Here is a 16,434-nt window from a genome sequence, read left to right as displayed (position 1 = left end):
CTCCTTCAAGCTTCTTCCTCTCTTTACATCCTTTCCTTATTTGATAATTGCTTTCTTCACCTTCAAACAACTTGTTTCCTAAGTAGATTAGGTTGCCTTCTTGAATATGATCGAACATTGAGAAAGTCATATTGAAAATTTTGTGATTGTCTCCTTGTTGTAGCTCTTTTGGATCCTGTATTGATGGAGCGTATCCACTTGTGTTATCAGTATTAAGTCTTTAAGCTTTAAGCTACTTCCACTGTAAAATTTTCACTTGTTCTCAGGAGTATCCTGCCATCACCATTCCTTAGTCATCAAAGTGCTTCCGTAATTGCAATTAACAACAGCCTAGCCTTCAACCTCATGCTCCTGGCAAATGACAAGATGATGAGGTATCCGATATCAGTTGCAAGTTAAAGTCATCATGAATTATCAACCATTCAGAGGAATCCAACACTTGTCAGACGCTTGATACATGGATCTAATGTGTGAACTGATCAATTTATGCACAACAAACCAAAATCAGTTATCTAAAAGAGAAGAAATCTACCATTAGAAATTAATTCAAAGGATGTGAAGAATATTTTTCATCAAGGGTGCCTCAACTATCGGTGATGACAATGACGAGAATGTAGAACCATAAGAAACTATAGATGATCCAAAGCATCGAACATGAACTTGCAAATGTCACATGCATCAAACAACAACAGCTTCTTTAAGAGACTCCAATATTTTGTCATCAATTTCAAATTGCATACTCTTCTTGTCTCTACCAATACTTATGTATTCTGCGAATCGCTCCTTCAAGTCTTCCGAAAGATTAGTACTACACTTCCAATTTAATCTCTCTTTCGCGGCCCTGGGCTCTGCATAGAAGTGCTGCAATGCATCATGGTCAAAAGTGAACCTCCTGTCTGGTATGTAAAACACCTTGAGATATATGGAGAAGTATGCTAAAACAATACCATATTGCGAAAAGGAAATGCTTTCTTAGCATCAACACCAACAACTTTTGGATCATAGTGGATGATCCGGATATCACGTTCTGCAGCTTGTGCACACAGCTTGGCCAAACCATCAAAAGTTACGGCACGATCACTCACACAGTTGAAGATCTTGCCATTTGCAGCAGGTGGGTCTTCAACAGCCAAACTCAGCATGCTTGATAAGTCCCTAACATGTGAAATATTTGTGAGTTGGATTCCAGAGCTAGGGATTGGAACTGGTCTGTCTCGAACTATCCCTGGAAAAAGCAAACAAGAACAAACATAATTCCAGCTTTAAAGTGAAAACTTGCTCGTGAGTTGATCATCCATTAAAGCAATATCACTGAAACCACAAAGAACTACTCATTTATATATTAGTCATATTTTGGAAAATAATGCGGTCAAATGAACAAAAAAATTATACAACTTGAAAAACATGGCAAGAGCAAAATATTATGAAGAGTAAAGGAAGAAGCATACGATCAAAAAACCATTCCTCACAGTCTTTGTTGTTTCCAGATCCTATCATGTACTGTGGCCTAAATACAGCCCAGCTGCTAAAAGAGAGTTCTTCAATATATTTTTCTACACCAACATGGCTTGCATTACTTTTGACAAGATCCTGCAGCGTTACACACAATTTTAGCTGGAACAGATTCAAACATGGCATAACAAGGAAAAGAAACCGTTTGGTCATAACTACATTTAAAAAATATGATAATCCAATCAATTGATACTTGGGTCAACAATAATTGCTGTTCTTTTTTTTGTTAGGAAAAAAACCATCTTAACCAAGGGATCTGTGGTTCTAATGCCTACAGGGGCTATTCCCAGCTTACAATTGAAACAAAAAAAAGTTAGTAAATGCTGCATTCAGAGAAATTTTAGTGGACTAACAAATGGTTGACAACTGAACGGAGCTTTCCCTAATTTTCAAAAAGCTGAAAGTGCACTCAAATGATGACTCATCTTTGAGATGGAAAAGGACACACAAAGCATAAGATTTTGCAATATACCCCCTCAACATGTGGAAGCTCATCGCTTGTCTTGTAAATTCCAGCACTGCTGATGTACAGAAACTGTTTCACGCCAATGCTTTTTGCCCAATCTGCCACAGGCCTATTATCATAAAAATTCTCTCAGACTAAACAGCAGCAACAATCACACACACACAATTGGTGAATAAAAAATGTGTTGTTGGTGTCACTAAACATGATCTCTACACCACTGAATTGGTATCAATCTATGTCACAGGGATTCGGCTAGCAGGGTGCGGGTTCGGGTGTCGCACCGGGTGCGGTCAACCCGATCCTGGGTGCGTTGACCGCACCCAGGATCATTTAGGTCCATTTGTTTTTTGGATTTAAAAAAAAAAAAAAATTCCCTGTGAAATGGGCTTGCGAATTTGAATTTTTTTAAAAAAAAATCTGCTGTCAGGGCTGACAGGCAGCTGCTGTCTGTCAGGGCTGACAGACAGCTGCTGTCTGTCAGGGCTGACAGGCAGCTGCTGTCTATCTTTAAAAAAAATCTGCTGTCTGTCAGGGCTGACAGGAAGCTGCTGTTTATCTTTAAAAAAAATCTGCTGTCAGGGGCTGACAGCAGCTGACAGCCCAGAACTGTACTGGAAGCTTTTCCAGCTCGTATAGAGACCATTTTGCTCTAATAATAGTATTTGTCAGTGCAAGCATGCTAGAAGTGGTATATCATGAATGACATTCATCTTTGAGAAATACTATCTTTGAGAGATACGATGCATTATAAAAACCCTCATTTTACCCTAAATGTCTTATGAAACTTTTTAATGTCAAAATATGGCCTAACTTTGTATAAGCGGGAAACTCCATCAGTGGCATGATTTTATTATCTGGGAAGACCACATCACCACCTTCTCTTGTGATAAGATGATCAAAGTGATACACTTCTCTTTTATATATATATATATATATATATATATATATTTACATTTTTGCCCCTGCCGCACCCCCGCACCCGGGTTTTTTGGAAGTGCCGAATCCCCGCACCCGCACCCGTGCCCGTGCCCGCACCCATGTGACATAGGTATCAATGAACAATATCTCATTACTCCTGCATTTTTAATTAAATCTGACCATACAAATGGATTTATCGTGGTTCATTTACTTGAACTCCAAACCAATAGTATTAAAAAATATTTTAAAGGATAAGAATGAATGGTACAGATTGCACCAAAATATAAGAAAAGGTTCTCTCATCCAAATTGTCATCTGAGCACTCTTTGATACAATATAAACATCTGCTTATATATATATAGTAAGGGGTAGGTGCCTGACGCTTTTTTGTGCCTACCGAGCTTTGGAAAGATTGTTTCTATTTTTTCTAGAATCTGACCATACAGATGTGATCTACATGCTTTATTTTGTGGGAATCGACTTTTGGATTGTCCGATTCCAACACCAAGTTAGGTTTTTATAAGATTAAAAAATCAACGGACTACAATTTAAAAAAAAAATCAATGCTTAAAAAATTATTTTTTCCTCAAAAAAACATGATCCAAGTGTGATTTCCTAGTAAATTGATCGTGCAGAACACATCTGTAGGGTCAGATTTTTTAAAAACAACCTGAAAACCCCTATCCAAGCTCGGTAGGCATGCAGTAGGCACAAAAAGCATCAGGCACCTAACCCTTTCTCTTAATATATATATAGATAAGCACACATATATACATATGGGCTAATACTTAGTCATATCGACCTGACTGTCCAAATGAGTTAGAAATCATATACACCAGTTGTATTGACCCAATTAGACCTCATACATGGATTCAGCATGATCCAAATACTAGGAACCAGGTCTTGGATCATGTTTTTAAGTGAAAAAATATAATTTTATGAGCTGAGAAAACAATGCACATTGTAGGCCATTGATTTTTCAAGGGTCATCAAATCATGCCTACATGTCATAATCGGACGATCCATGGGCTGATTTCCACTAACCAAACCATGTAAATCACATTTGTAAGTTTAGTTCATAAAAATAACAAAAAAAAAAAATCATTTATACCTGACCAAATGTTATATATATAGAGAGAGAGAGAGAGAAATGATATTTGGATCCCATAAATGTGTTGGGCATGGCTGATTTACGAGGAATCCACACCTGGATCATGTGTTTTCGATGAAAAAAATGATATTTGGAGCCTCGAAAATTTACAAAGATTTTGGACCCTTGATTTTTCGAACGTTATAAAAACCCACCCATGTGTCGGAATCAAACACTTCAAGAGCTGATCCCTATAAAATCAAGTACATAGATCACATCTGTACGGTCAGAATTTAAAAATAAAATGAAAAAAACCCTGAAAAACTCATTTAGCACATCTCATTTAGCCTATTTCATTTAGCACATACCCATTACTCTCTCTCTCTCTCTCTCTCTCTCTCTCTCTCTCTCTCTCTCTCTCTCTCTGTTAGACATGCCTAATGGCTAGCTGTCTCTAACAGACAAAAAAACAATAAAAAAAGAAACAAAAAAACATCTTAAATACAATATACATAATACATATACTAAATATACATACGCATATACATAAAAGGTATATATATATATAAATACAACAATGTTTTAACACTCCCCTTCAAGCTTGCGGTGAGATCACCGAAAGTTTGCAAAGAAGAAAAAAAAATCGCGGCAAAGGTAAGGCTTTGGGGAAAAATTCACGATTTGATATTCATCTCAATATGCTTGGTTTGTTCGTGAAAGGTATGATTGTTGGTAATATATATGGTGTTTTTGTTATCACAATACAACTTTGATGGTTCTGAAACATCAACTTCCATATCTCTAAGAAGAGCATGCAACCATACAAGCTCAGTTTTAGTAGTAGTCATATCCCTATACTCAGCTTCCGATTTAAAAAATAAGATGAAGATAAGAAAAACCCTTTGGAAATGATATTCTTTATATATCTGACTATTCCCATCACCGCACTCATGTGAAAAGATGTTGGTGTATGTTGAAATTGACTTGCGGTATACACGACATGCACAATGTTAGGTTGAGTAATAAACAAGTAGGTTAATGAACCAATGTTGTCAGTATGGTGTTGGATCATCTAGCGGAACTCTATCTTCAACTTTCATTTTGGCATTAATAACTTCTGGCATGTCCACATTTTTATCATTTGTGATTATCGAATGAAAAACAATATCCGCTACAAACTTCATTTGTGATAGAATGTATCCTCTTGGCGAGTAAGTTCAATACCTAAAAATTATTTCAAATAACTGAGGTCGGACATATCAAAAGTTTCTTTAAGCATAGATTTAATTTGTTCAATGTCTCTCTTATCACTTCATGTGATAATCATATCATCTACGTATAAGAGCAATATAACAATACTGAAACCTGTAGATCTTATAAAAAGAGAAGTGTCAGTATAATACGATTTAAAATTAAGATTCAGCATAACTTTATTGAACCTATCATACCATGCCTTTGGGGATTCCTTAAGCTCATACAAAACCTTACAAAGACAAAGAACCTTACCCTTCTCAATATTAAGTCCGAGATGAGGATTCATGTACACCTCTTCATTTAAATTTGTCATTTAGGAAGGCATTTTTAATATCTAATTAGTATATGGGTCATTTTCTAATAAAGGTTACTGCAATGACGGTCCTGACACTAGTCATAAGAGCAATGCAGACAAAGGTTTCTTCATAATCTATATTGTATTCTTAGGAATAACCTTTGACAACTAGCCTACCTTTATATTTTTCCAATGATCCGTCACTTTTGGTCTTAACTTTGAATACTCACCTATATCCTATAGTCTTTTTCCCTTTAGGTAAAGATTAAATTTTTCATGTTTTAGCTTTATAGAGGGCTTCTAACTCTAAGTTCATGGTTTTTACCCACTCTTTTGTCTTTGGCTTCACTATATGTTGAGGGTTCGTGACATGAGTGAATAGATATGAGGTAAACTCTATAATTGGGTGAAAAGACTCATAGAAAAGAAACCTATTTGGGAGTCTAGAGATGCACTCAGATCTCCTAAGATTAGGTTATTCTATCTCATGGGATTGGCTATATTTATCAAGAGCACATGGAGGATTCCCACCATCACACCGAGAGTAACATTGAAATTCATGGGTAGGTTTAATATCATTATTTCATTCATGAATAGGTTCAACATCGATATCATTGGAAACATCATTAACATTACTATTATCATTTTCACTAAAATTGCAATAATTTTTTTCTCATCATCATTTTTAATCAATAAATCAAACAAGAAGGCATACGCAAGACCTTCCATAGATTCTTTAGCTTCAAATCATTTTGCATCCTCAAGAAATGTAACATTTCTAGAAACGTAGAGCTTGTCATTTTTCAAATCATAACATTTACAACCTTTTTGGTTATTGGCATATCCAATAAATGCACACTCTATAGCTTTGGGAGAGAGTTTAACATGTTTTTCAATAAACACAAAACAATTGCATCCGAACACTCAATATTTTCAAATTCGGGTTAATTTTAAAATATTTTTCTATAGGAGAATTGTTTTCCAAATTTGATGAAAGCATTCTATTTATCAAATATAACATTGTGAGAGCGGCTTCGACACAAAAAATTTTAGGAACTTCCTTTGAAATAAGCAAGGTTATAGTAGTTTCAATAATATGTCGGTGTTTTCTTTCTGCAATTCTAGTTTGTTGAAGTGTTCTAGGGAAAGAGTTTTGATGTAAAACCCTTTGGCTCTTTAAATAATTTTGAAAATCATTAGATAGAAATTTTCCCCTTAAATCAAAGCGAAAAATTTTGATGTTGGTTTTGAATTGATTTTTAACTAGATTATGAAATTTTTACCACATGCAAAAACATCGGACTTGAATATAAGGAAATAGATCCAAGTATATCTATTATAATCAACTATAAAAGTAACATAATAAGAGAACCCCCTTTGACATAACTGGAGTACCCCATACATCCGAGTGAACCAATTCAAAAGGTTCTTTTGACACAAAAGTTCTAGTTCCAAAAGAGAGCATTTTCATTTTTCATGTATACAACCATTACAAACAAAATCTTTCACCTTACAATATTTTTTCAAAAAAGGAAAAATGGATAATTTATATGTACTTGAGTGCCCAAGCCTTTTAGGTCAAATAACTAGATGTATTTCTTTGGCATAGTTACAAAAGGAGTCATTTTTAAGACAAAAAAAGTCCATATAGTAGAGATCTCCTCTTCTAAGGCCTATGGACCCAACAAGCCTTAGATGAAAAGGAGATATCATACCCATAATCCAAAATTTGGGAGATTGAGAAAAGATTTAAATTTAGCTTTGGAATCATTCTAACATTTGGGATAAAAGATTTTTGAATCTTTTGTAAAATCCTTTAGGTTTCCAATGCTTTTAACATTTAAAGAAGAACAATTGGCGGTGGAAACACAAGAAAAATATGAATTGGTGCAACAATCGTAAAGAAGTAACTCATTTAGTGTCACATGGAATGAGGCTTCCGAGTCTAAGAACCAAGAGGACGTACCGGAAGGAGAAGACGATGACACAAAGGCACCAGGGGTAGATGTAGTGGTCTATATGTATTGTTGAAGTGTTTCCGCCAATTGAGAAATAGACAAGCCCTTGAGACTGACACCTCTCTTGCTTGTCTCCTCTTTTCTGGAAGAGTCTTCACTCATCGAGACCACCTTTCGCTTGAGCTTGGGACATTCCGGTTTTATGTGCTCTGGTTCATTGCAATGGTGGCAAATGATCTTTCTTCCTCCTCCATTATATTGTTTTTCAAAATGAGGAGGTCTATATGTCTTTATGTTGTTGTTGGGTCATGAAACAGAAAGAACATCATCAATTGTCTTGCTCATACCAAGTCTTGTCTCTTCTTGACATACTTTGGCAAATGCCTCACTAATTAAGGGCATGGTGGTCCTATCAAGAAGAGAGGACCTAACTTGCTCGAACTCAGGCCTAAGTCCAAATAGGAAAAAAAAGGCTCTTCTTTTCAATTTGTTTTTGTCTCTAATCAATTATCGAACCTTCTCATTTAGGTTCGAGCATAGCCAATTCATCCCATGGGGGGACAAGAGACCGTAATAGTCTCTCACACTTCTATTTCCTTGCTTCGCAGTGCGAATCTTGTCTTAGAGATAGTATTGATGAGCTACATGCTTTTGAAGAAAATCCATGCATCATAAGGCTTCTTAAATTTAACGATGTTGGTGGCGATCTTCAACTCCATGCTATTCATAAACCAAGATAGGATTTGAGCATTAGTTGACTCCCAATCTTCCATTTTGCTATGGTATTCTTGTAATGTTTTTTCTTTTTCTTCTTCATTGAGAGCCTTCACTTGATCTCTTTCTTTCTGCATGAGCTTTAGTTATAGTTCAATGATGGACCCACTAACATATCCCCACAAATTTTTTCCTTTGATGTGTTTCTCAATAGCGGTTGCCTACATGAGATGGTTGGACTTGTAAAGTTTGAAGAAAATCACACTGGTAGACTCTTTCTTGGCCATGATGGAAGATAATCACGAACAATGGAATATGAATAGCTTAAATCCGCAGCCACCAACCTCGAATGAGGGAGCTAATAAGATTACACAATAGGATCAATGAGCCCAAGGCTCTAATACCATGTAATCTAATGACAATAAAGAGTACAAGAGGGCTATAAGCCAATAACACACACCACTAAGGGCAATACAATAGCCACTAGGGCCAATACAATGCACTAAGGCACAATAAGAGAGAGAGAGAGAGCAAAACATAAAAAATATAATTTTTATTAATAAGAAATGCTCACAAGAAGCATGCTTTACAATTGGGCAGGCGGACCATATATATATACACATAGTGAAAGGGAAAGAACCAACTAGCCGTTAGATATGCCTAACGGCTAGCTGGCTCTAACAGAGAGTTAGAAAAATAGTAAAAAATAAGAAACAAAAAATACATTTTAAATACACATAATACACTGTCACAGGGACTCTTCAACTAGGTGTCACACCCGCGTCGCACCTGCACCCGCACCCGATGTGGTCAACCCAGTGTTGTGAAAAGCGTTGAGGCGTAGCGAGGCGCTCCACCAAAAATCGAGGCGAGGCGTAAAGCGTAAGCCTCAATTTTTTTTTTGAAAACTTTAAAAAAAAAATCTAAAAATACAAATAAATAAAAAAATGCTTTATTGATGAAATAACAACCAATAAGAAATAGAAAATCTCAAATAAGTACTAAAAATATGAGATTAATATATAAAAGTAACTAAAAACTGATTATATAACTGGAAAATATATGAGATTAACCAAAAAAAGTTAAAATTTACTAAAAAACTGATTACATAACTGAAATAACTGGAAAATATATGAGATTAACCTACAAAAGTTAAAATATATGCGACTATTCTAAAAAATGTGAGATTAACATATAAAAAGTAACTAAAAACTGATTACATAATTGGAAAATATATGAGATAAACAAAAAAAGTTAAAATTTACTAAGAAACTGATTACATAACTGAAATAACTGGAAAATATATGAGATTAACCTACAAAAGTTAAAATATATGAGATTATTCTAAAAAATGTGAGATTAACATATAAAAGTAACTAAAAACTGATTACATAACTGGAAAATATATGAGATTAACCAACGAAAGATAAAATATACTAAGAAACCGATTACATAACTGGAAATTATATGAAATTAACCAACAAAAGTTAAAATATATGAGATTATTCTAAAAAATATGAGATTAACATATAAAAGTAACTAAAAACTGTTTACATAACTGGAAAATATATGAGATTAACCAAAAAAGCTAAAATATACTAAGAAACTGATTACATAACTGAAATAACTGGAAAATATATAAGATTAACCTACAAAAGTCAAAATATATGAGATTATTCTAAAAAATGTGAGATTAACATATAAAAGTAACTAAAAACTGATTACACAACTGAAAAATATACGAGATTAACCAACAAAACTTAAAATATACTAAAAAACTGATTACATAACTTAAATAACTGAAAAATATATGAGATTAACCTACAAAAGTTAAAATCTATGAGATTAACATATAAAATTAACTAAAAACTGATTACATAACTGAAAAATATATGAGATTAACCAACAAAAGTTAAAATATATTAAGAAACTAATTACATGACTGAAATAACTGAAAAATATACAAGATTAACCAACAAAAGTTAAAATATAGTAATATACTAATAAACTTATTACATAACTGAAATAACTGGAAAATATATGAGATTAACGTACAAAAACTGTGTTGATTATGTCCCAGAAATCTTGTTGTAAATTTTAGTTTTTTGCGTCTCCGGCTTGTGCCTTGAGGCACAGAGGGCCGCGCCTCATGGCGAGGTGCGCCTTTTGCACCTCAAGGTGCGTTTTTGATAACACTGGGTCAACCTGACCTTGGGTGTAGTCAATGCACCCAGGGTCATTTATGTTTATATATATATATATATATATATATATATATATATATATATATATATTTGCCACACACCCGCACCCAAGTTTTTTGAAAGTGCCACACCCCCGCACCCGCACCCATGTGACATAGATAATACATATATATATACTAAATATACATACGTATATACATAAAAGTATATACATACATATATATATGTATATAAATACAACAATGTTTTAACACCTACCCATCCATGTGATGTGGATGATTTTATCAATTTTTTCATATTTTTGGTTTTTTCTTTTTGGACTCTAACCTTACAAATGAAATCTACATGGTTTGTTTAGTAGGAGTTTGCTCTTATACTATCTGATTATGATGTTTGATCAGGTTTTTATAAGACTTCAAAAATCAACAGCCTAAAATTTTCATATATTTCAAAGCTCATAAAATCATATTTTTTCATTGAAATAACATGATCCAACAGTTGATTCCTAGCAAATGATCATGTTGAACGATTGTGGGGTCATATTACCGTATGGATGGTAGGACCGTAGGAGGAAACAATTCCTCTCTCTCTCTCTCTCTCTCTCTCTCTCTCTCTCTCTCTCTCTCTCTCTCTCTCTCTCTATATATATATATATATATATATATATATATATATATATATATATATATATATATATATATATATATATATATATATATATATGGATAGCATTGGACCTAATCAAAATTCATAGTTGCAGGCAATTTTTTATTAATATAAACCTATAGATGTGTTTCTTGTTGCTTTGTTTACTATTTTTTCTTTTTGTTTTTAGTCAAGCTGGGCTAGCCCAATTGAGATCAAGTTGTTTCGATATAAAACTTTTTCTTTTGTAAAATTTCTGTCCAATGGCTATTTCCTCATATTTTTTCAAAAACCTCTGAACACAAAAAGTTCACATGTTCTCCGCTAAACAAACTGTAGAGAATGCTCATGGTTGCATGCATGCACACAAGCACACACACAGAAATACACAAATCTGGAGCATGATACATATCATTAAATTACAAACTTGCCCAGGAAATTTATGCATTAAGACAGACCAAACCATTTCCAGCAGAAGTGACGCTATGCGTGGTGTTTATAAGCATTAATTCTGAAATATTTAATAAACATAAAAAGGTAAAATGATTCACAAATCCAGAAGAAAAGATTTTGTAGAATAGGCACTTCTTTTAATGCCGAAAGTTGAAGCAGCAAGTTCTCATTAATGAATTCATATCCTAAATTGCTTTATAGAACAGGTTATAAAGCTATTTAGGCAGGAAAGATGTGAGCGTTCAACATTGGGTGTAAAATGCTGATGAGATATTTAGCCTGTGCAATACATGCCTCATTCTAAAAACTTCATGTCAATGGGCTTCTAGATAAACCCAAAAAATGAGAGATTTAATCTTTTTGGTTTTTTGTTCTCTTGTGAACTTGTGTTCCAAGAACGCCGCAAGTTTTGGAACACTAATGCATGTACAGTAAGTGTTACCTATCAGGTTTAAGATTCTTTCAGTTGCTTTCTCCAAGGATTGTTTGATCCACCCATGTTAGTGTCAAAGAGAAGAATGAAATCAAGAACTTGCCACTAATTTTCCTCTATCCTCTATAATAGACTAAGATTGTTTTGAAACACTTTCCAAGTGCATGAGAAAAATATCCATCATAACAGAAATTTAATAGGAAAGCCCAGAAGAAACGCTCACATAATTATCATAGTGTCCTGAGATGCATTCATTACATCTTGTATGAAAGAACACAAGGTTTACAACTCAGTAGCTATATAACACCAAGAATGTTCATAATTTTAGAAACACCACTGACTTGGAGAGAGAAGATGAAAAAACTACCTGACAGAGTCTAAGTCCTTGCCATTGTTATCCAAAACAACATCAAAAACTGCCCCATCAAGCAATTTAGCCACATCTGATGGATCACCCCACACTGTTTGGGCACCCGCACTAACAAGCTCCTGGAGTTCATATCCATTTCTCAAAGATTAATACAAAGTTATTCATACTGATAAAAAAAACAGCGATTATTTAGAAATATTCACAACCAACCACATGTAAATGGAAGAAGAAACAATGACAATTGATTTAGAAAAAATATGTCAAAGCGAAACTGCGGGATCACTTTTATATTATCAAAGTCAACAGAAAATGGCAGGCTGTTAACTAGTTGTATTTTTGACATAGATCAACTGGAATGCTAAAAGATAGAAGATATAGAATGATGTTGTAACTGTGTAGTGCACGCCACCAATACACTATAACTCCACGTTTCATACTACATATTAGACAATTCAACATAGCCACTTTGATATAAATGAATATAAAGTTAACCACAACTACAAGTCATATCCATCAATTATAATCAATCAAGTTCTTTAACTGAATCTAGAAAGGAAAAAAGAAAAACAGAATGGCCAGTAACATTAAGCCACAGAAATATAAAAAAAATCACAGAAGAAAGTGCACTTCTTTCCCCTGCATTGGAAAACTCTTACAAAGAATATGCCATTCTCTTCTCTCCTATTTGATTTTATTTATGATACATGGTATCCTTACAATTTTTTATCTTACAAGGCTTTAAATTTCTTTTTCAGTATGTTGACGGGGGGCAATATTGTTAGTCTACTCCATGAACAAGCAGAATAATTGCATAAGCTACTCTCACGAGTTTGCCATTATCTCTTTATCTTTGCAAAATTAGATGATTCCAACATTTAAGAAGTTCTTAATGTTCAACCACTGTTTTATTCTACATCCAAAACATAACCAAAAATGCCACATACAGTTAAATGCAATCATAGTGACATTGAGGATCTAGAAGGCGAGTTTAGAAAGCAAGTAAACATGAACTACTTGCAATAAAACAATGCAGGCTTAAGAACTTGGCTTTTGACATCAGCTTTAAGAATTTGTTGTCATCTCAAATCCTGTAGTGTATATGGCCAAAATTATATCAGAACTCAGAACCAATGATGTACCCTGTCTTACACTTGTTTTCATCTCTAGCCACCTTCACGGTAGCTGAATTGTTTTTCTCCTTTTCAGCCTCTTATGTGCCTCATCTGATTCAAATAAGTTAGTAGCACACACCAAAGTGCTAGTCCATAGCTACCTATACTTGCAAATTCCTGTCATTTTTCTAAGCATTCCAACATTTACAAAAAGACTGCTATCTTATTCACAATATTATCACCATTACATTTTCCAGAAGCAACAGCAATCTCAAGTGTAGAATTTGGAGTATGAACATGCATGCACCAGGTTGAAAAGATGATTCACCGAGCGAGTACATGTATATATGCATGTCGGTATGTACGTAAGCATATAGCTATATATATTTTGTCTGTGTGTACTAATGCTTCATCTAAAAAAATGTTTATTTGAATGAGGCGCACCTTTCACTCATATAGGTTTACACCAGAGTTATCAGAAGTTTCTTAGATAAGTGGGAAGCCCGCTTCCTGAAAACTCGCTTCTCCTTGCTTCCGAAACTTGATGAGAATCTCGATTCTCTCACGCTTCTCCTGTGTTTTTACACACGCTTCATATATTCTTCTTATATGTTCTCTCACTCTACTTTTCATGTTTTTATGTGTTTCCTCTCACACTTCTCACTAACTTCCATGTGCTTTCTCTAAATTGGTAGTTATTATTTTTAGATTTTGTTAAAAATTTAATTCTTACACTAAAAAATCACTTTTTGCTTCCTATACATTTTAAAACGCATCGCTTCTCGCTTTCACTTCTCATATTGTTTCCCGCTTCCAATTCCTAGTCTGGCAACGTTAGGTAATATAAGCTTTTAACTTTTAAATTTTTACATATAACTCTAGCTTTAGGAAGAATTTTGATATTAAACCTTTTGGGTGAATTATCTTTGCAGATTACACATAAAATGAAGTATCTATTTGTTGGTTATAAGTGCACAATCACTGGAAACATGTTCTCTTCTGGTTCAGAGCATGCCAAAGCATGAACAGTCTTCTTGAGTCATCAAAGCATGTCAATCAAAAGCTATAACCTCAATGAAAATAGAAGACTCCAGATAATATATTCCAAGGAATCAAGTATTGACATGCAAACATGAAATCTGCATAATCTGCCCGACATTGTAAAGCTACGGCTCGTATTAAGATATCTAGATTTTCAATAATCTCATAGATCCCCATGGAATTGAATGATTCTAAACTACATTGATAAATTTCATTAAAGAAATCAAAGGGAACTTAATAATTTCCAATGGTTTATGCACAAGCGATGAAGACAAGGCCGGATAAGTGGAAATTAAGCTGTGTTGCAATTCAACTAGACACTATTGGTTCTTGCTTCTTCCAACAATGAAGTAGCAGCAGTAGTAGTAGTAATGGTAGTGCTAGCAGTTCAACGATTTTCTACAAAGAATGTTATCGTTTGCCATATGGAGAAATTGCACATTCCACGATCAATTAGTAGTGTTTTTATCGCGAAAAAAATAGAGAGGTGACATCTTTGATCTCACCACTCTCCTCGGATGTTTTTTTGTCACTCACTGCCCAACTGGTGCGCTTCATTCAAGGACCTTCTCCGCATTTAGAATCCGATTATTTGGTACCAAAGTAATATAAAAGTTCATAATTGCAGCCACACAATCTTATTATTTCCGATGATCAATAATTAATTCGAACCGACAATTTTTTTAAAGCAACCACGATGAATTTCATACAGAAGACGTGTTGTTAAGGATTGAGTTGAAGCAAATATATGTCTTAATACGATCTTTCAGTCCAAATCCAAAAGAATGGGAGGCGGGTTTTTGAGCAAAGAACTCACAGAGAATCGGTTGAAGGGAGGCTTCTTCATCTTGTCCGAGTTTTCATCACCGACTGTTAGTACTGTAACGTCGTGACCGGAGCTAAGGAGGTCCTTTGACAGATAGAACCCGATCACAGCGTGCCCGCCGCTGTTTGTGTTCACAATCAAAACCTTTCGCTTCTCCGAAGAAGCGAATACAGAGAAACGAGACATCCTGGGGAGCTGTTTTACGCTGATGGGATGTACACGAGAGAAGGGTCGTCTAGAGAGTGGCAAAGAATTTGAGGAAGATGAAGAAGAAAAAGAAGGGAGAGAAGCACAACGAGGAGAGATCAGAGGAAGGGATGAGACGCATGAATAGGAGAGAAGGGAGGACGTTGGCAAAGGATGAGGGACTGAAGCTCCCATTTCTTCCCTCTAACTTGGAAGAACGAGAGCAGAAGTTGGTTTTTACATGTTTTCAAATGGTTGGCAGGCAGTGTCTTGCTTCCTTTTTGTATCTATCTATCTATCTATCTATCTATCTGTGAGGACGAGCAAATGCGGCTCACAAAAAGACCTGGGAGGGGGAGGGACATCAAAGTCATAACCAATGTTGTCAGTATCGGTATCGGCTCTGAATAGTTTGGCCAACGATTCGTGTGAATCGGCCGATACCGATTCACAAGTGAATCGTTCTGTGAATAGGCTAAAAAAATATTTCGTGTCAATCCAAACATAACACTTGTTAAAACCATTAAAATAATATTAAAAATTTAATTTTAAGTATTTTTATATTTATTAAAAAATAGCTGATTCAAGTTAGTATCGTATCGATTTTCTGCCGATACGATATGTACTGACAACATTGTTCATAGCTACGGGTGTCAACGGGTCGGGTTTGGTTCAGACCCAGGTAAAACCAAACTCAGACCTGATTTGAGATTATGGTACCGGGTCCAGACTCCCATCCAATCAGACCCGCTATAAGAGAAACTATACCTGGATCCTCAAAAGATTACATGAATCGGACTCAAACCATATACGGTAAAAATAATTATTTTTTTTACATTGAAAAATTACAGATCTTAGTCGGAACTCAGGTCAGGCCAGGGTCTGTATGAATTTTCACAAACCATACTCGGATCCATATAACCATATCCACTAAAATAATATTTTTTTATATCTTTT

General features: G+C 34.7%; 1 protein-coding gene across 1 annotated transcript; it reads right to left on the bottom strand.

Annotated features, from left to right (window-relative positions):
• Window positions 1-513: 513 nt before the first annotated feature.
• Window positions 514-15,784, bottom strand: CSP41A (chloroplast stem-loop binding protein of 41 kDa). The gene is made up of 6 exons (XM_089999812.1): window positions 15,283-15,784; window positions 12,310-12,431; window positions 1,985-2,087; window positions 1,449-1,590; window positions 948-1,225; window positions 514-861 (listed from the first exon to the last, which is right to left on the bottom strand). Exons 1-6 carry the CDS (start codon window positions 15,670-15,672, stop codon window positions 679-681), a joined length of 1,218 nt encoding a protein of 405 aa, XP_089855938.1. The 5' UTR covers window positions 15,673-15,784; the 3' UTR covers window positions 514-678.
• Between the last annotated feature and the right edge of the window lie 650 nt (window positions 15,785-16,434).

The sequence above is a fragment of the Nuphar pumila genome, chromosome 1 (assembly GCF_984573655.1).
Source record: "Nuphar pumila chromosome 1, dmNupPumi1.hap1.1, whole genome shotgun sequence".
NCBI lineage: Eukaryota > Viridiplantae > Streptophyta > Magnoliopsida > Nymphaeales > Nymphaeaceae > Nuphar > Nuphar pumila.
This window is presented reverse-complemented; position numbering and strand designations above follow the sequence as displayed.

Bases quoted from the DNA above. Each gene is read 5' to 3' on its own strand.
- CSP41A (XM_089999812.1), bottom strand. From the start codon at position 15,672: ATGGGAGCTTCAGTCCCTCATCCTTTGCCAACGTCCTCCCTTCTCTCC. The intron at 2,088-12,309 runs GTAGTTTTTTCA...TTATGATAATAG, and splicing joins AAGGACTTAGACTCTGTCAG to GCCTGTGGCAGATTGGGCAA. The intron at 1,591-1,984 runs GTATATTGCAAA...GTAACGCTGCAG, and splicing joins AGCTTCCACATGTTGAGGGG to GATCTTGTCAAAAGTAATGC.